Consider the following 20,078-nt stretch of genomic DNA (forward strand, 5'->3'; position numbering starts at 1 on the left):
CTTTGCATGTGCCCTGAGAGGGGGTTACTCAGTGGTGCAGAGGGTTTCTCCAGGGCTCTGAATGTTTGCTTGTTCCTTACTGTGGCACATATATTTCCCGTCCCCAGCGCTTTGGTCTGCTGCTTGCAGTCCTGGCCTTAGCACCAGCGAGGCCATAAGGCTGACTCTGCCTCTTCCTGTCACGTGTCTCTGATGTCGAGTGCTTAGTAGGTCCCAGTTCTGGAATGGTTGAAGATCACTTTCTTGGAAATGGTGGGGTTCCTTGGAAGCTTATCATTGTTTCCTCAGTTAGAAGATCAGTAATGGTGGACACGCTTCCCTAAAGGGCAGGTTGCTTACACGGCTGGTGAAGTATCCCTGCAGTCTGTGGCGGAGGAGCACGTGCTGGTTCCTGTATGGCCATGAGCCTGGCTGGTGCCTTACATGAACTGAGTGTGTATACCCTAGAACTGGCCCCAGAATCCTCTGAAATGAACTCATGAACACATGAAGTTGCCTTATACTGAATCAGACTCTTGGTCCATCAGAGGAAGTATCGTCTATTCAGAGCAGCAGCAACTCTCCAGGGTCTCAGGTGGAGGCCTTTCACATCACCTACCTGCCTGCTCCCTTTAATTGGAGATGCTGGGGATTGAACCTGGGACCTTCTGCATGTCAAGCAGATGCTCTACCACTGAGTCACAGCCCCTGCATAAGGATTTTGTGGTAGGCGAGTTAATATGGAAAGGGTTCCCCGGAGGGAGGACCTTTTGAAAACCACTGTGTTAGGGTAGATTCGGCAAAAGTGAATTGAGTTTATTGTATCTCTTAATAGGTCTGTAAGTAAGGGAAATCCAGGAAGTGATACTTGTCAACTTGGGGTGGGGGGTGGGGAGCTGCCTCTGTTGAAATGTTTTCTTTTAGATAACTATTAAAGGTTCTGTTTTCCTTGACATCTGGTCATCCCGTTGCTACAGTGTTCATCAAAAAGTCATTAATTTTGGGTGGAACTGGACCTGGGCAATGTTACAGGATTAGTGGGGCGGATCATGGATTTTAGTAACCCAACGATTGCTTCTGCATTGCCTGGGATGTCAAGAACCACCTCCAGCGATCCATTTCTTTCCCCTCTGTTTCATGTGCATGTCCTCATTTTGTTTATCATTCTTCTGCTCCGGATTTTGGTGCTGCTGAAGAATTCCTTCTAGGCAGAGTTTCCTGAGATTCTGATACCTAAGCATAGGCGTCCCTTAATTTCTTTTCTCTTTTTCATTGGAAGGCCCGTGTCACTCAGTGATATATGCATTTTCTCCATGAGTTCCCAGAACAGTGGGCAGACACCAGTCCTGACTTTTAGAGGTAGCCCAGTTAGTATCGCCTCCTGCCCTCTCTTTTGTAGGGTTGCCGTCTAGTTCAATGATTGCTGTCAATACCATCCTGCTATTATTGCATTGTCTCCTACCTTTGTATTGTCTTCTACCTTGACTTTGCATTGTCTTCTACCTTTCTGCATTGTTGATAGTATAGTCCAGGGGTGTCAAACATAAGGTCCGCGGGCTGGATCCGGACCCATGAGAGCACTTATCCAGCCCGTGAGCCAGCCGAAGCAGACACACACACACACACACACACACACACACACACACACACACACACACTCGATATGGGCTGGCGAGGCCTGGCCTGGCCCGACCAAGTGACATTTTATGTTATATTCAGCTCTGGGAGCCAGCATGGTATAGTGGTTAAGAACGGTGGACTCTGATCTGGAGAACCGGGTTTGATTTCCCGCACCTCTAAATGAGCAGCAGACGCTAATCTGGTGAACTGAGTTGGTTTCCCCACTCCTGCACATAAAGCCAGCTGGGTGACCTTGGGCTAGACACAGCTCTCTTAGATCTCTCTCAGCCCCAGCTACCTGACAGGGTGTGTGTTGTGGGGAGGGGAAGGGAAGGTGATTGTAAGCTGGTTTGATTCTTCCTTAAGTGGTAGAGAAAGTCGGCATATAAAAACCAACTCTTCCTCTTCTTGAGTTCGACACCCCTGGTATAGCAGTTTGTTGCTCACGCTGTTTTCTAATTCTATAATCTTGTTGCATTGTTCATTGACGGTCATATGGTATCTGATAGCATCGTTTTATATTTTCTAATCCATCCTATGGCTGTTACCGCACTTGTATTCCCAGCGATGTATTAAGAGTTTGAAAATGTTATAAAAAATACTGTTCGCACCTTCTATGTATTCCCACCGATGTATGAAGAGTTTGAAAACGTTATAAAAAATACTGTTCGCACTTTGTTTGGCCCCTTTAGTTGTGAAGACGTCTTCCAACCATTTATAAGCCGTGGTATCCAAAAACCCTTTTAAAGCGATGTTTTTAACAACATTTTCAAACTCTTAATACATCGCTGGGAATACAAAGTGTGGTAACCCCCTGAGTCTCAGTGAAAATGGTGGGCTAGAAATAAAGTAAATCAAATCAAATCATGAATAAATAAATTTTGACCGGCCAGGGCTTAAGGGTGGGAGTGGTGCCTCTTAGGCAACGATGATGCTTTCTGGTTTCATCTGTGCTTGTCAGCCACATCTGGAAATCCAGGTACATCCTCTCTTCCTCCCTAGAAATAATGTCTTTTCCCTCATATGGGTAGAAAGCGGGGTTATCAGTGTAGCACTGGGACCTCTGCGCTCTAAGGGGCACAGAAGGGTCTGTGTTTCCAATATAGTGGCTAATCTGGTGAATTAGATTTGTTTCCCCACTCCTACACATGAAACCAACTGGATGACCTTGGGCTAGTCACACTCTCTCAGCCCCACCTACCTCACAGGGTGTCTGTTATGGAGAGGGGAAGAGAAGGGGATTGGAAGCCAGTTTGATTCTTCCTTAAGTGGTAGAGAAAATCAGCATATAAAAATCAACTCTTCTTCTCTTCCTCCTCCTTCTTCTTCGAACTCACACTTCTGCCCTTCTTGCAATGTTCTTGTCACTGGTTTAAGGTGATTGCAGAAGAGTACCTTTAGTTTAGGACAAGAACAACAGATTATCACCATGTGCTAACTGTGGGTGGTTGACATATTTTTGCTCAAGAGCTGCATACAATCTCCAAGGTACCTTTCTCCCCCCCTAGCGTGTACTTCCTGTTTTAAATTAGATTCCTGGCATGCTTGTTTTGAGATAAGTATTCAAGAGGCTGCAACAAAATATGCGAGACTAGCAAAATAATAATAATAATAGCAACCCCAGACATCCCAAACACTAGCCCAGATCCATTAGAGGCTAGCTTGTTCCTGCATAATTGCTCTGACAACAGCGAAGCAGATTTTATTAATCTGCAAACTATCGGGGTCCGGAAAGAGCTCTTTTCCCGAGACCTGTCAGACAAGTGGCAATTTCTAAATTGGCAGCTGTCTCGGGTGGTGATTACGAAACCGCTAATAAGTCTAGAGAAACCATAGACTCGGAAGAGCGAGTGACTCGGGTTGAAAGCTTAATTTCTCTTCCTCGCACAATGACAACAGCGGGCCCCGTCAAAGCACCCACGCAGACCTATTATCCCTGAGATCATTTGTCACTGGTTAAAACAAGAGGCAGCTGTGTGACGATTTAGTCTAGCATTTGGAGGTAGGGGGGGAGAGGAGAGACTTGTTATGCCTGAAGAGATGGTGTTATGTGCTACGCCAGCTATTATTCCCAAGCTGCCCCTCTGTGTCTGAAAGAGAATTCTGAAGCTCTTGGTCCGAAACGTGCATGCACAGAAATGTAAGAAAATGAGCTCAAATGCTTACGAAGGCAGAGTGCAAGAATTAGTGTGTTGCTCATTTTCTTTAAAGCCAAGACCGTACTCTTCTCTGTGTGGATAGCCTGTGAGCTAAAGAATGATAAAAGACTTAAATGTGCATTTTTGGCTTAAAGAATGTTAGGGACTTAAAAGGGCATTCATGGTTTAAAGAATGCTAAGGACTTAAATGTGCATTTATGGCTTAAAGAATGTTAAGGACCTAAAAGGGCATTTGTGTGCATATGTTAAGTGCCGCAAAGTCGCTTCCGACTCATGGCGACTGTATGAATCAATGTCCTCCACAGTGTCCTATCCTTAACAGCCTTGCTCAGAACTTGCAAATTGAGGGCTGTGCTTCCTTTATAGAGTCAATCCATCTCTTGTTGGGTCTTCCTCTTTTCCTGCTGCATTTGTAAGACCAGCTGTATCACAAGGCAAAGTGAGATGACTGCCCTAAACTTTTGAGTACTGTCAAAGAGCAGCAAGCGTCCAATTCCTGTTATTTTTCCCCATTAGAGTTTTTGGCCCTGAGGGACCAAATATCTTGGTCCGGCCCTGGACATTTGTTGTGAGTATGATCAAAAAAATGATTTGGCGTGCTCACCAAGTGGTGGTTGGAGGGAAGCTGCAGGATGTGCAATGCCCATGTCTGATTTCTTCAGTTTTTGCTGCAGCATCTTTGGAGAGTATGTATCCTCTTGTGTGTATGTATTGTGTGTTAGGTCCAGACGTATGCATTGCAGCACAATCAGGTGGCAGAATTCTAAGGTAGTAGAATGGGGCTGTATCATTTGAGACTTGTAGACAGGGGAGGGGTGGTATCTAGGGCTGCCAACTCTGTGTTGGAACATTCCTGGAGATTTGGAGGTGGAGCTTGGGGAGAAAGGGTTTTGGGGAGGGACCTTAATGGGGTATAATGCCCTAGAGTTCACCCTCCAAAGCAGCCATTTTCTCCAGAGGAACTGATTTCCCACCACATTAAAAAATTAGTACATCACAGAGACTGGTTCAGAGTTTAACCCTTTGCACGCTGTGCTCATTTTCCATTTGCAGGTAATTATTAAGGCAGGGGATCTTTTAAAAATGGCACCCCTCACCTGCAGTGTGAGATAATTCAGTCCGTTGTACCACCTTGGCGCTTTGCGGCTGCATTCCCACCTCACCTCCGTTATACCCCATCCTTTTGCTGCATGGGGTAATATATTCCCATGCTATGGGTGGCATATATGGGGTTATTCCCATTTTATCCTCACAATAACTCTAGGGAGGAGGCTAGGCTCAGCGGAAGCAACTGGCCTGAAGCCACCCTGAAAACTTCCTAGCTGAGCAGCAATTCGAACTGTGGTCTCCTCGGTCCAAGTCCGACACTCTATTTGCAACGCAGTAGTATCAGGTCCACTGTTACAAACTGGTGCCAACAATTCTGCATCTGTGTGTTTTGATGGCTTTTTGTTACAGCAGGTTTCTCTCTGTTTAAAACGAGCACTTCACGCTCTTGAACCATTCTGAAATTACACCAGCACCCACCCACACCAAAATGTCCTCTCTGCAGAGCCCACATCTCCTCTGGTGCCTCTTTCTCTGTCTTATATTTTGCTATTTTATTGTTGCTGCACTGAACGATTTGATCTCATGATACACTTCAGCCATTTTTCTCTTAACAATTATAATTGCTTGGAACAGCACAGGGTCTTTATAACTTCCCCTCCTTCGAGGAACATTTTCTGAATTGCTCTGACCTGCTAGGGAATTCCTTAGCATCTACCATAAAACCAAGAGTATTCCGAGGATTCTGGGATATGTTATCAGGTGGCATTTTGAGTGCACTGCTGCCTCGTGTGAAAGGAAGATGCATCCCAGAACTCATCTACAGCTGCATTGTCAAGACTGGTAGTCTGGGGGAACTCTGTGAGAAGCTCATCTAACAGTGTGGTGTAGTGGTTAAGAGTGGTGGTTTGGAGTGGTGGACTCTGATCTAGAGAACTGGGTTTGAATCCCCACTTCTCCACATGAGCGGCGGAGGCTAATCTGGTGAACTGGATTTGTTTTCCCACTCCTCCAAATGAAGCCAACTGGGTAACCTGGGGCAGCCACAGCTCTCTTAAAGCTCTCTCAGCCCCACCTGCCTCACAGGGTGTCTGTTGTGGAGAGGGGAAGGGAAGGTGGTTGTAAGCCAGTTTGATTCTTCCTTAAGTGGCAGATAAAGTTGGCATATGAAAAACCAACTCTTCTTCTCCTTCTCCTCCTGTGATCTTTTTCATTGTGGAACTTTTAAGCTTCCAAAAGACAAAAACAACCCCCCTTAGTGTTTCTGGAACACCCAATGCAATACCAGGCTGCACTGTTTGGACCAATGATCCCTCAATATGGCATCCACTGATGTGTTTCCTAGTGCCCATTGGCTCCTTCCTCAAAGCAAAGAACCAATCTTGGCTTCCTTCTGCTCATTGGACCAGGAAGTGCTTCAGAAGATCCCAGGAGACATCACCTTTGTGTCTGCTGGGAAATTGCTGTTCCCATCATAGGACGATGCTTGGCTCAGGACCTCCCAACCTATTGTAGCTGCCCCCTGGAGCAGCCATTTTGTGGTGGTGCCGTTAGGTCAACAAGAGCGCAGCAGATATAACAGTTTGGTGAACCAAGAGTTGTTCTAGAATCCAGTGTTGTTGGTGGGGTCCCGTTTAGTGCTGGCAGCAGGCCCTGCTTCTGATCCCTGGGCAGCGGCAGCCCCAGAAACTGACAGTACTAGTAGTATGAGGATACCCTTGTGATGTAGTAGTTTGTTGCTGGGCCAGGAAAAGAAGGGACGATGGGGTCAGTCCTCATCACCTAGAATCACATTTGGGCGGGGGGTTGCAAGACCAGTCTGAAGCAGAACATCCAAATGGTTCCCCAGCAGTTAAATTTATTTGTATATGGGTCCTGCCCTTCCTTCAGTGAGCCCAGGGTTGGGGCTGTTTTCAATGAACCGGCAAGTTTCCACCTTTGATTGGGGCTGTCTGTCTGTCTATCTGTGATGACCACTTTTTCCACCCATTGCCTAGAAGAGGTTTGAGAACCTCACCAGAAGCAATGAGCTAAAAGGGTGGGACATGTGATGGACTAAAGGTTAATGTCAGTGACTGTAAGTGAGCGGAGCTTAAGGGGAGAGACTCTGAGCTGCTGGAAGAGAAGGGGTCTTTGACTCCGGGTTCTTTGACTCTGATGTGATAGGTTGTGCCCAGTGTGACTGGGGCAAAAACCTGAAGGGTGACGAAAGAGAGAGTTTGGGGAGAAAGGCCCCTACTGTAGTCACTGAAGGGAGGAATAGTCTTTGGGGAAGGGGGTATTCCTGGCCCAAGCGTTGTGTGAAGAATTACTTTAAGTGCCGTGAAGTAATTCCACCGAGAGATAAAGGAAAGGAGACGGGAGAATCTCCACATTTCCTAGTTTTAGGCACCAGAGTATACACACGGACCTCTGTGTGCAAGTTACGGGACTGAGCTACCTTAAAGAGTTGGAAACCTAAGTTAGATAAAATATCTGTGTTTTGTTTGTGTCGGGCAACTCATTATATGTATAGAAACTTTGTACCTTTCCTTAATACCAGTTTGGTGTTGAGAGAACCATCTGGTAGCTCTGGCCTTGGGACCCAGCCCTATTTCCTCAGTGTCACAGCATTAGTAAGCATAAAAGCAATGCCGGGGCAAGGTGTGTGTGTTGTTGTTTTTAAGTGAGAGCTTTGCTTTCACATGCTTTGGGGCGCCAGGCCCTGTTTGCGTAACAGCAACACAATCCCTTGACAAGAGCTGGCTTATTAGCGCATCTACGGGGAGCAAAAACATGGAACTGCCTGCATTAAACGGTTGACTGCTTTCGTTCTTCTGCTTTCTGTGCCAGTGGGAACCACATCTTTCAGGGACTTGCTGCGGGGATTGCTGTGAACGAGAACGGAAGAGGCCAAATAACAGGTACGGAAAGGCAATTTAATAGCTCTAACGATAAGTCAAGTTGTCTTTTGATATTCGATTTTATTATTTTCTTCCTTTCTGTAAATATTTATAGCCCACTCTTCTTGCCAAAGGTACCCCAAGTGGTTTACGATGATAGGGGGGAAAAGCTATACAATGTGAACAAACCAACGAACAAAGAAAACAACAGAGTACGTTCCAGTCTTGGTGTTGGATACAGTGGCTGGCTTATCTGAAGGCCCAGGCTAAGAGCCATGAGTCCTTTGGCTTACATCCAAGGGCTCACACCTCTGGCCACACCCAGCCCTTATACCTGCAGACAGGAAGAAGGCCCCCCTAAAAAAACAACACCCCACAGCTGGGATAGTGTGCAGCTACCGAGATGTTCTCAAACAACAGTATTTTGATCCCACTATTTTTCAGTAGTAATAATAATACCTTGCAAAAGTGGTTCACAGATGTTCCAGTGTATTTCTGTTCTCAATAACCTTGTAAAGTAGGTATTTTTATTCCCGAATTACCAAGGGGAGGGGGGAACCATTGACGAGAGATACCCTTAAATGGTCATGAATGTTAGCCGCTCTGAAAGTTGGCCAGGAAAGAGCAAATAAGTTCAAATAAATAAATAAACAAATAAATATAAACTAATGCAGTGTTCTTGCCTGAAATGCTGATGAACCCATGAATTTCCACATGAACACATGAAGCTGCCTTATACCGAATCACACCCTTGGCCCATCAAAGTCAGTATTGTCTACTCAGACCAGCAGCGGCTCTCCAGGGTCTCGGGCAGAGAGGTCTTTCACATCACCTGCTTGCCTCATCCCTTTAACTGGAGATGCCGGGGGTTGAACCTGGGACCTTCTGCATGCCAAGCAGATGCTCTACCACTGAGCCACAGTCCCTCCCCAGTCCCTTCCCATCCAATTCGCCTCTTCACAACATTACACTATCTCTCAAGAATAAAATCTGGTAACCATTTCAAACTCTTCACTTTACAGCACCTGACTGTTGGATCTTTCTTTCAATAAATCTACTAGGATGCTTTTTTTGGGTGGGGGGTCTATCCCCACTCTCCAATGTAGTCCTTGCCATATACCGCCCTCCCCACCCGTGATAATAATGGTGCTTGGATTCAGGATGTCCCAGGAGGAGCTCATGGGTGCCTGGAACTGGTATTTTCCCCTCCTGTGCCCTCTCTTTATACTCCATCAGCATCGATAAAGCTCTTTTGCTTCCTTTCCACTGTTTTCTTCTTTAGAAAATGTCATCCGAGAGAACCAATGGGGAGGTGCCGATATCCGTCGGGGAGGTGACCCCGTCCTCAGAAGCAACCTGATCTGCTGTGGATATTCAGATGGTGTGGTGGTCGGAGAGCGTGGGAAAGGGCTTGTCGAAGGAAACACCATTTATGGTAACAAGATGGATTTTCTTCCCTCCATTTCCCTCTTTTTCCTGTCTCTTCTGTGGTGTCATGAGGTAGCAGCGTGGTCTTCCTCAGAGCGTTCTAGAATCTAGTTTCAAAATGGACAACGGCCGATTTTCTTCATCGACTGTAGCTAGGTCAGTCTTGGGGCCTCGCTGCTTTTGCTGGCAACAATAGGCTTTAGCATGTGTCTTTTTGAGATAAAGTTAGGAAGGTGTTGGTTCTTAGAACCCTGCTCTAGCACAGAGAGCCTCTGAAGGCTGAGCGCACATTGGCAGCCTACATGGTGTAGTGGTGGGGTTGCCAACCTCCAGGTGGGAACTACTCACAAGAAATAACAGCACGAAGCCCAAACCTATCTCTATATTTCACAAAATAGACATGCAATATATACAAGGTAAACAAAAGCACCTCACTATAACTTATCTAATTACACGATACAAAAACAATTATACAAACCCAACAATACAATGTACACTGTGAGTCACACCCCTTTAGAAATCCAAGGCAGACAAGACGCCAATGATGGCTGTTATTGAAGAGCACAATCCTTTGTTATCAGGGGAGAAAACTCCTCCCGAGTTTTCTGTGCCACATGAGAAAACCAGCTGGCTAAGGATACTTCTGGCTCCTCATTGTTGCACAGTTCAAGGACTTAATAAAGTAGACTTGCTGTCTGTCCAGTCTGCACTTATCTTGCCGGGGTAATGAAATGATGGACACAAGATGATAAAGGCAAAGGAACGCGTATCCCAGGTATTTGGTCACGTTTCACCATAAGGCTTCTTCAGCCTAAAAATCTTCTGTAGACCACCGAGGGTTCTCTCAAGGAACTGGAAGCTTCCAGGTGGGGCCTGGAGAACTCTTGGAGTTACAGATGACAGGGATCAGTTCCTGTGGAGAAAATGGAGGCTTTTGGAAGGTGGGCTGTATGGCATCCCTCACCAAATCCCGCCTTCCCCAGACTTCACCCACCAATCCCCAGGAAGTTGGCCAACCTATCTAGTGGTTAAAGTGCTGGGACAGGATCTGCAAGACCCAAGTTCAAATCCCCACTCTGCCATGGACACTACCAGTTGATCCTGGACTTCTCTCTCCCCTTCTCAGGTTAACCTACCTCACAAAGGGTGGTGGTTGGGAAGCTAAAATGGGGGCAGGGAAAGCAATGTTTGGGTCCCCACTGGGGAGAAAAGTAAGATATCTCCAGGATCAGAGGAGCATGCCTATTATATTAAAAGGTAAAGGTCCCCTATGCAAGCACCAGGTCATTCCTGTCCCATGGGGTGACATCACATCCCAGCGTTTACTAGGCAGACTTTGTTTACGGGGTGGTTTGCCAGTACCTTCCCCAGTCATCTTCCCTTTACCCTCAGCAAGCTGGGTACTCGTTTTACTGAACTTGGAAGGATGGAAGGATGGAAGGCTGAGTCAACCTTGAGCCGGCTACCTGAAACCGACTGTCAAGAAGTTGAGGCCTCTCAATTTCTTGGAGTGTGTTATTTCTTTGGTTCAGGCCTGGGAGGCCTATGAGTTTTGTGTTATTAGGATTTTAGACCAGAAAAATAAGTTTCCTTTTGAAAACTGCTTCTGTGGAGGGAGTAAGCCCCAGCTGGTGCTAGTTAACCTTTCCCCTTTTTGGAATGCAAGGCCGTGCATTGCCATGGTAATTAAATGGTCAGCCATCATGACAATGTCCAGGTGCAGGTAGTTCTGCAGGCTTCCTCACCTGAACACATCTCTGAGTGAGTCAGCAATTCTGACCAAGCGATTAAGTAACAGCTAAGTGCTTGCGTTTTCTCAATTGGCCTCTATGAGCTCATGCCACTGAGAAAACGAATATAAGGACAAACCAACCCTTGAGAAAACTATGCATGCTTTGGGGTACAGCAGGAGAGCTGTGCTGGCTGCATCACAACCCATTTGATTTTGGCCCTTGAGGGGGAAACTCTGGTCAAGCTGACCTGCTTGGAGAAACCTTTGGACAACCTTTTGAAACTCTTGAATGCTGGAAGCATCTTTGGAAGTTGGTAACTATAAACCTGATGCAAGAAACCTTTGCCAATCCTTTTGAACCAAAAAGGTTTTTGAATGTATTAGCTAGTTATGCTAAATAGTTTATTATTTTCTTGCTTAACACTTCATGACTTTTCTTTCCTGTAAACCAGCTTGAATCTTATAAATAAATTGTTAGCCTTTAAATGGCTTGTGTCTGTGATTTTGGGATTCCAAGTTTAAATTCTAAGTGCCTTTGTGTGAGTGTAAAAACCACCTACCAAAAACCTAAGACATTTTGGGAGTGTAATCTTTCCCTGGCAGGTCTCTACCTTGCAGGGTAAGCGTTACACTCAATTTTGGAGTGAGTTGGGAGAGGATTGCCCTTATCTTCCCCCTGGAGCTCAACCTTTTGAAAGGGCTGGTGGCAGCTACTCCTTGGACTTGGGGCGAAAGCCTGGAGTTCAAGGTTTTGTCTTTTGGAAAACTTCTGACCAAACCAAAGCAGCCTCCAACTGGTGGAGACAGGTTGGGGAGCTCTTTGACACCGACTTGGGATCGAACGCAGGTCGTGAGCAGAGCTTGGACTGCAGTACTGCAGCTTACCACTCTGCGCCACGGGGCTCTTGCCTATTATATTACGTGCTGTGAAACACAGGCAGGACAATGCTGCTGCAGTCGTCTTGTTTGTGGGCTTCCTAGAGGCACCTGGTTGGCCACTGTGTGAACCGACTGCTGGACTTGATGGACCTTGGTCTGATCCAGTAAATAAAGTAATTCATTGAAGTAATTCATTGAAATAAAGCCAGTATTAAATAAACATCACTCAGTTCATGAGGTCCCTGACCAAAGCCCCTGAGTTGCTTACATAATACAGACGAACGTGAACCATACTTTTCTCTTGCCACAGGTAACAAGGGCTGCGGAGTCTGGATAATGTCCTCTAGCCTCCCCCACATCACCAGCAACCAAATTGGCCACAACAGCATCTATGGGATTGCGGTGTTTTGCCGCAAGGATGATGCCAACGACTATCTTGCCAACCAAGGGGGAAACGAGAACTTCAACGATGAGGGGGAAGCCGCCAACTGGGAGAACGAGCTGGAGAGTGAGGACGAGCGCCTGACTTTCCGGAGGCCCATCAGCGTGGCGCTGGTGGAGTCCAACAGCATCAATCACAATGGGGGTAAGCGCTGGGAAAATTGCATTGACCAAAAAAAAGGCTGCAGGAGGAGCTTATGGCCAATTATGCAGGGCTGTTTCCCCGCGGTCACCCCCAACTGCTTCGAGGCTTTGTTAAAAAAAATTCTTTTTTAAAAAATTTAGGTAACAAAGAAAAATACAAAACACCCACTTACAAAACAATACACCACACATATAGTATGTCAAACCTTCCAAAATGTGCCACAAAACAAAAAGGTAAAGGTCCCCAGTGCAAGCACCGGGTCATTCCTCACCCATGGGGTGACGTCACATCCCGACGTTTCCTAGGCAGACTTTGTTTACGGGGTGGTTTGCCACTGCCTTCCCCAGTCATCTCCCCTTTACCCCCCAGCAAGCTGGGTACTCATTTGACCGACCTCGGAAGGATGGAAGGCTGAGTCAAGCTTGAGCCGGCTGCCTGAAACCGACTTCCGTCGGGATCGAACTCAGGTCGTGAGCAAAGTTTGGACTGCAGTACTGCAGCTTACCACTCTGCGCCACTCTCTAAAATAACAAGCCACTCTCTAAAATAACAGTTGGGTAATTAAGAATATCTATATTAAAAGACCTTACTGTAATTAACACCGATTCCCCTTAATAAAAAGTAAACTATACCACATAATGATTTCTAATTCATATGCACCCTACTTATTATTCTACTCCTTAAAACCTAAGCTGTGGTTTTCTTTAACTGACCACCTGTTGGTATAAACGATATAATCAAGGTGTCTACAAGACAAATAATCATACTTTGACTGAATAGCACTATTACAAAAACATAGACCAGATTATCTAAAGTTACTATTCCTACTTTAAATAAAACGCCTTTAAAATATGTACTCTACTATTAGTCAATCAATAATTGTTACTTGTTTGTTCCAATTATTCTATTACTGAATTACAGTTTTCCATAATCATAATAAGATTTCCATTTGCTTTGGAGCTCTCCTAAAGATCTTTTATTCAACAAATGAGTTCAGGGCTTCCTTTTGATTATGCATGCCTTTCCCAACCGTCAGACGTTGCCTCGCACTCCCCGCGCATTTCTGCATGTTTTGCCCGGTCTTTCTATATTCTAACTAAAACAGCATCTGGAAAACATGGGCAAAATGCGCAGAAATGCGTGGGGAGAGCGATTCAACCACTGGTGGTCGGGAGAGGCATGCATAATCAAAAGGAATCCCCGAAGTAGTTGGTGGGGGTGACCGCAAGGAAAACAGCTCTGCATAAATGGCCTAGGAATGCCCTGCATGGGTCTGGTAGAATCTCTAGAACCAAGAGAAGCATCCAGATTTCTGCCATTCCAGTCACTTGTGTGTCTGTGCATGCCAGTTTGTGGGGCAGATTTAGCACTTTCTTATCTCAGCTGTCCCTTATATTATTTATGTATTTAGGTATTTATACCCCCACTTTGCTTCTCAGTGGGGACTCAGAGTGGCTTAAAATGTAATTCATACAAATATAGAGCTGGAAGGGATCTCAAAGGTCATCTAGTCCAACCCCCGCACAATGCACAAAATTCACAACTACCTTCCCCCCTCCTCCCCCAGTGATCACCTGTTCTATGCCTAGAAAAAGACAAAAAAACCTCCAGGATCCCTTGCCAGTCTGGCCCGGATTCCTCCATTTTATCCTCTCAGCAAAAACCCTTTGACATGTTAGACTAGGATTGTTGAACTCATTTGTTATGAGGGCTGGATATAACATAAATGTCACTTGGTCAGGCTGGGCCATGTCTCGCCAGCCCAGATCGGGACTGGGGGTGGCTGCCTAGGCTGTCTCGCGGGCAGGATAAGAGCTCTCAAGGGGCTGAATCAGGCCCCCGGGCTGTATGTTTAACACCCCTGTGTTAGACTGACAGAGAAACTGGCCCAAGGTCACCCAGTGAACTTCTGTGGCAGAGTCAGGATTTGAACCCAGATATCCCAGCTCTTGGTCCGACGCTCTCTAAGCAATGTATTTTAAACGCTTACACTAAGTATCTTGCACCTTGGACTGCCACGTTTGACTCCATGGTTTTGTTACGGGGAGGCTATCGATAACGCGGCTTTCCCCTTTTCCCTTCGTTTCGTAGCTGCTGGTTTATATGTCAAGAGCAGCGAGGCCCTGAACATCATAGGGAATGCCATCCATGCCAACCGCGACTGTGGGGTCTCCGTCTCCCAGAGCTCCCAGCTCACCCGGATAGCCAACAACAGCATTTCTTGCAACAGCCTCGGTGGAGTCCTGGTGGAAGCGGAGTGCCGGGTGGACCTCCGAGGCAACGGCATCTATGACAACTGCAGCCACGGCGTCGCTTCCAAGGGTGACGGGGTCGTCACTGAAAACGATATCCTCGGAAACAAGGGGTGCGGCCTCCGGTTGTTGCAGGCAGCTGACATGAAGGTGGGGGTCCTTTTGATAAGCAAGGAGAATACATTTACCTGTCTTGTTCATATCCCACCCTTCCTCCCTCAAGGGTTTTATTTATTTATTTATTATTTCAACATGCTACTCCGCTCTCGGTTGAGACCGGGCTCAGAGTGGTTTACAAAGAATGTAAATATCCCATCAAATCAATAAAACCATTAAAACAACATTTAAAATAGCCCTATAAAAAGTCACATAAAACAGATACTGAACATTGCCTAAGGCACCTCTAAAACGCAATGGTACAACTAGGCGAGCAGATGGAGTAAGTCCAAGATTGATATAGGGAAAGATGTAACAACAGTGGAGTTTAGGGAGGCCAGCTTTTATACATAGAATCATAGAGTCATAGAATCAGAGTTGGAAGGGACCACCAGGGTCATCTAGTCCAATCCCCTGCACAATGCAGGGAATTCCAAACTACCTCCCACCACACCCCATGCCCAGAAGATGGCCAAGGTGCCCCCACCTCTCATGATCTGCCGAAGGTCTTAGAATCAGTATTGCTGACAAATGGCCATCTAGTCTCTTCTTAAAAACCTCCAGGGAAGGAGATCTTACCACCTCCTGAGTAAGCCTGTTCCACTGAAGAACCGCTCTGTTAGAAAATTCTTCCTAAATTCATAGGGAATCATAGCTGGTCTCAACCATAGGCCTGGCAGAACAAAGGGCCCCTTGAAAAGAGCATCCCAGAAGGTCACGAGGTATCATGGCATATTTCTCAGTTAAGGATCCCAGTGAGGGTTCTCAGCTCAAGAGGTCCCAAAATATCAGCAGTGTGAACAATTGATTCCTCCCAAATCAGTTTTGATCAGGGGTGTCAAACATAAGGCCCATGGGCTGGATTTGGCCCATGAGAGCTCTTATCCGGCACGCGAGCCAGCCAAGGCAGCCAGCCCCCCCACCCCTTGATCTGGGCTGGCGAGGCATGGCCCAGCACAACCAAGTGGCATCCCTCGTAACAGTTGAGTTTGACACCCCTGGTTGTGATCATTGTTAATTTTAAATTGTGGGTTATTGGCCCAAATGCAAGCTTAGGGTGATGTATCGCCTCAAGGGCAGTGTAGATAGTAAGCCCAAAGACAACTTGTTGCGTTGTTGCTTTTCACCTGAGATCTGGCAGGGATCCATCGCCTACCCCAAGAGGAGCCGTGTGGAACAAGTAAACAGTTTTGAGCAGTCCTCGGAGGCCATGCTTCCTTGGAGAGAAATGTTGTTATTATGTTGGTCCCGGGAAAAGGCAAGATACATCATAAGCCTGGTGAATCTGTTAGTTGTGATGCAACCCAGGATTCGCTGATGGAGTGCTAGTCTGTTATTGGACAAAGGATTGGGCTGTGAGAGACCTCCTCTGTGTTTTAACTGTGTTTTAACAGAGGCCTCCTCTGTGTTTTAACATAGAATAGAATCATAGAGTTGGAAGTGACCCCCAGGTCCTAGTCTGACACCTTAACCACTACTCCACGCTGGCTCTCTACACTACTACTAGGCTTAAAATGGCAGTTGACTATCATTATAGTGTTATAATGATCTCGTGTTATAATAGTATTATAATGATCTTTCTATCAGATTCTCTGAATTTCTAGCTTGCGTTTATTTTTAAAAAATCTAGCTCCTTTCTTTGCAAACATGTTCCTTTTCTCTTGAATCTCAACAAGGAAAGAGACTAGAGACTTTTAAAATAAAGAGTAGGAATTTTGGAGAACCTAATAGATTGTTATAATACTATAACATTTGGGGTGTCTTATTATATTCTGGTTTTAAATGTCTTTTAACTATTGTGGTAAGCCACCTTGAACCATGAGGAAAGGCGGGGTATAAGTGTTTTAAAAAATAAAATATAACGTGGTGTGAGAGCCAGTGTGGTTAGAGTGTCAGACCAGGATCTGGGAGATCCAGGTTCAAATCTCCACTCTGCCATGGAAGCTGGCTGGGTGGACCTTGGGCCAGACACACACTGAGCCTAACCTACCTCACAGGGTTGTTGTGAGGTTAAAATGGACGAAAGGAGAATGAAATAAGCCACTTTGGGTCACTGTTGGGGAGAAACGTAGGTTATAAATGAAATAAATAAATACAAAAAAGCATCAGTTCCCAGAGTTTAAAAAAGCTTTCTGGGGGCGGGGAGGGGGAAATGGCCATCATGGGGCACTGGGGCAAGGAAAGTAAGATGGAAACTGCCATGTAGAAATTGTCCTGCCTGTATCAACAGCCACAGCAGCTACGGGGAAACTGCACAAGTCTGTCCCCATACTAGGGTTGCCAGGTCCCTCTTCGCCACCGGTGGGAGATTTTTGGGGCGGAGCCTGAGGAGGGTGGGGTGGGACTTCAGTGTCATAGAGTCCAATTGCCAAAGCTGCCATTTTCTCCAGGTGAACTGATCTCTATCGGCTGGATAGTAGGAGATCTCCAGCTGGTACCTGGAGGTTGGCAATCCTACCCCATACGGAAAACATTGTGTCTTCAGCTCTTCCCCAAGTTCCCTTAGCCATCTGTCCACCAGGCTTTGGTTCTGCAACAGATTCTCATCATTTCAACAGGCCTGCCAGGGTATCGAGGCCGTTTTCTGAGCTTCAGCACACAGGTCCATTACAATATCTGACTCTACTCTCTGCCCCCCTCTCCCTTTTCTAGGTAATCAAAAACAGAATCCACTCCTTCCGAGGATATGGAATTGAGATGCTTGACCAGACCAAAGGCGTGGTGCAAGACAACCTGATTTTCCAAGGGAAATCCAAAAAGGTCATTTTGCAGCAGACGTACAGTGGCGACGGATGCATTGTTCAGAATAATAAGCTCATTGCCTTTAAAAAAAAGTAAGTCTCTCATAGGGTTGCCAGGTCCCTCTTGGAAACCGTCGGGCAGTTTCGGGGCGGAGCCTGAGGAGGGCGGTGTTTGGGGGAGGGACTTCAATGCCATGGAGTCCAATTGCCAAAGCGGCCATTTTCTCCAGGTGAACTGATCTCTGTCGGCTGGAGATCAGTTGTAATAGCAGGAGATCTCCAGCTTCTGCCTGGAGGTTGGCAACCCTAGTCTCGTTTTTCTCCTAGCTGACTTCAGTGAGCGAAAAGCGCTACTAGAGAGATTCCAAGACTGCTTGTGGGATGCTCATTGAGAGCATGTTCTATTTCAAAATTACATTTGAATCAATCGTCATGACCGCCCCACAATGAATCCTGGGAAATGTGGTTCTGTAAAGGAGAGGGATACTTGGTAGAAGTACCTTTCTTGCCCTCCTGGACTTCCTGGTGAAGGCAGTGAAGGACACTTAGCTATAAAAGGCCAATTTTCTTTGTATTTAAGTTTCCTAAGTCTCTATTTGGTGGTGTAAAGTGCCATCGAACCTCAGCTGACCTGTGGGGGTTTTCAAGGCAAGAGATTAGCAGAGGTGGTTCGGTGGTCTTTTGTTAGGATTTATACCCTCTGTGATTACACCAACCGGCCCAATCACAACACCTAATGGGATGGGGGGGCTCTCGTCTGGTTTATTTATTTATTTATTGTATGATTTCTAGCCTGCCCTCCCCCGGCCAAAGCCAGCTCAGGGCGGGTTGCATCATTTGAAATTATACCAATAATATTAAAACTTATAACAGTAAAACACAATTAGTTTCAGTTTCAGTACCTTTATTGGTATACCAAGGACAATCAAAAAGAGTAAACCTAGCCACTATACTTCATTTTACCTCGCCTCTTAATTACATCACCAAGAAATTTGGCTACAGATTCAATAATCTCAGAGCTTCGGGAGGATAACAACAAGTTAATCTTACTATCGTCGGCTTGATTAGCATAGTTTGATAGAAAAGGATCTAAAAGGGCAGCACGAATTTCGCAATGAAATGGACAGTACAAAAGAATATGGTCATTCAATACTTTCTACCTCCCCCATAACACAGTTACACACTCTAGCGGAGTATGGAATTTTCTTGTATCTCCCAAACAGAATGGCAGAAGGGAGAACATTAAAACTGGCTAGCATATAAGCTCTCCGAAGATGGGGAGCAGTAAGACAGGAGAAGTACTTTGGGAGAGAGTTTAATAACCCCCACCGTAGTGGTAAAACCCAATTAAAACAAACAAAATCCAAAGGTGGCACAACTATCCAGACATAGTGGCCAAGCACACAGGCAGGGATCCCCTCAAGTTGGTCTTATATACACATGGGGGGGGGGGAGGAGGGAGGCCAGAAGTTATAATATCTGCGGCTGTCCTCAACTGTAGGCCTGGGGGAAAAGCTCTGTCTTACAGGCTCTGCGGAACTCCTTGAGGTCCCGCAGGGCCCTGGCGTCATCAGACAGATCATTCCACCAGGCTGGAGCCAGGGCTGAAAAAGCCCTGGCTCTCGTTGAGGACATCCGCACACTCTGAGGGACTACCGGTAGATTATTAGCAGATTATCTTAATGCTTATCGGGGGGGGGATACAGTGGTTGGTCACTTTTTCCAACTCTCTTGGAGAGGCCCAGTTTTTATTCTTTGCCAGCTCCTGGTCTAATTCATTGGCTTTTCCAGACCTTTTGGCGTGCGAAACCAAAGCAACATCTGCTGAGCTGGGTTGTGTACTCTCCATTCTCACAAGGATCGCAGGGTGATGTGTGGTCTCGGGAGGGGGGGTCTTTCGGCCCGCGTTTTACGTCATTCGTCCAGATTTCCCCTTTCTAGGATCGGCCGTAAGCTCGAGCCTCAACAAATGCGCAATGCCATTTGATTCTGTTCATCTGCGTGGCTTCTCTGCAGTCCCACATGGGACTGTGCAGGCGCAGGCCAGCCACGGATAAGATTTGTCAGCTTCTAGCAAAATCTAAAAGAGAGTGCTCCCCCTCCCCTTGGGGCATGTAATCTCCCCACCCACGGTCACATGACCCAAGGAGGAGGGAGCACTCTTCCCTCCAGTTCTCTTTCTGCCGCCACGGAGAGAGGATGTGTCAGCACCTCTCTCTAGCCATGGAGCCCAAAAAAGCTCCACTTTTCAAGAAATGCACTGTGTGAGGTACTAAGATGGCGAAGAATGATACCCACACTGAATGCCTCCTTTGTCTGGGGGAAGGCCACATTCTGGCAGCTTGTAAAAGTTACTCCAAACTCACCAGCAAGGCCTTGAAGGTTCGGTCGACTCGGTTACTTTCTCATCTCTACAAAGAGTCGCTTCGCCCACAGGGTCGTTCTGCTGAACCGAGTACTTCGACCGGTAAGTCCCAATCCGAAGTGGGACCTACTACAAAAAAGTCCAAAAACGTTGGCCCTTCTAAGAAGCCTTCCTCCGTCGTTATTCGGCCGGCAAAGTTTATTGCTCCGGTTTCGCAAGATGGCCGTGGCCGCGGCTCATCACACCATGCGT

The 20,078-nt window shown here is 46.4% G+C and overlaps 1 protein-coding gene across 1 annotated transcript in view; it reads left to right on the forward strand.

Moving 5' to 3' along the window:
- FBXO10 (F-box protein 10) overlaps window positions 1-20,078 on the forward strand; it is a 45,999-nt gene that overhangs the window by 22,875 nt on the left and 3,046 nt on the right. Inside the window, exons 5-9 of the mRNA XM_056848864.1 lie at window positions 7,638-7,708; window positions 8,970-9,122; window positions 12,037-12,312; window positions 14,404-14,714; window positions 17,373-17,554. Of these exons, the coding sequence (XP_056704842.1) occupies window positions 7,638-7,708; window positions 8,970-9,122; window positions 12,037-12,312; window positions 14,404-14,714; window positions 17,373-17,554 (993 nt within the window). The remainder of the gene's footprint in view (window positions 1-7,637; window positions 7,709-8,969; window positions 9,123-12,036; window positions 12,313-14,403; window positions 14,715-17,372; window positions 17,555-20,078) is intronic.

This window comes from Euleptes europaea, chromosome 4, assembly GCF_029931775.1.
Source record: "Euleptes europaea isolate rEulEur1 chromosome 4, rEulEur1.hap1, whole genome shotgun sequence".
Lineage (NCBI taxonomy): Eukaryota > Metazoa > Chordata > Lepidosauria > Squamata > Sphaerodactylidae > Euleptes > Euleptes europaea.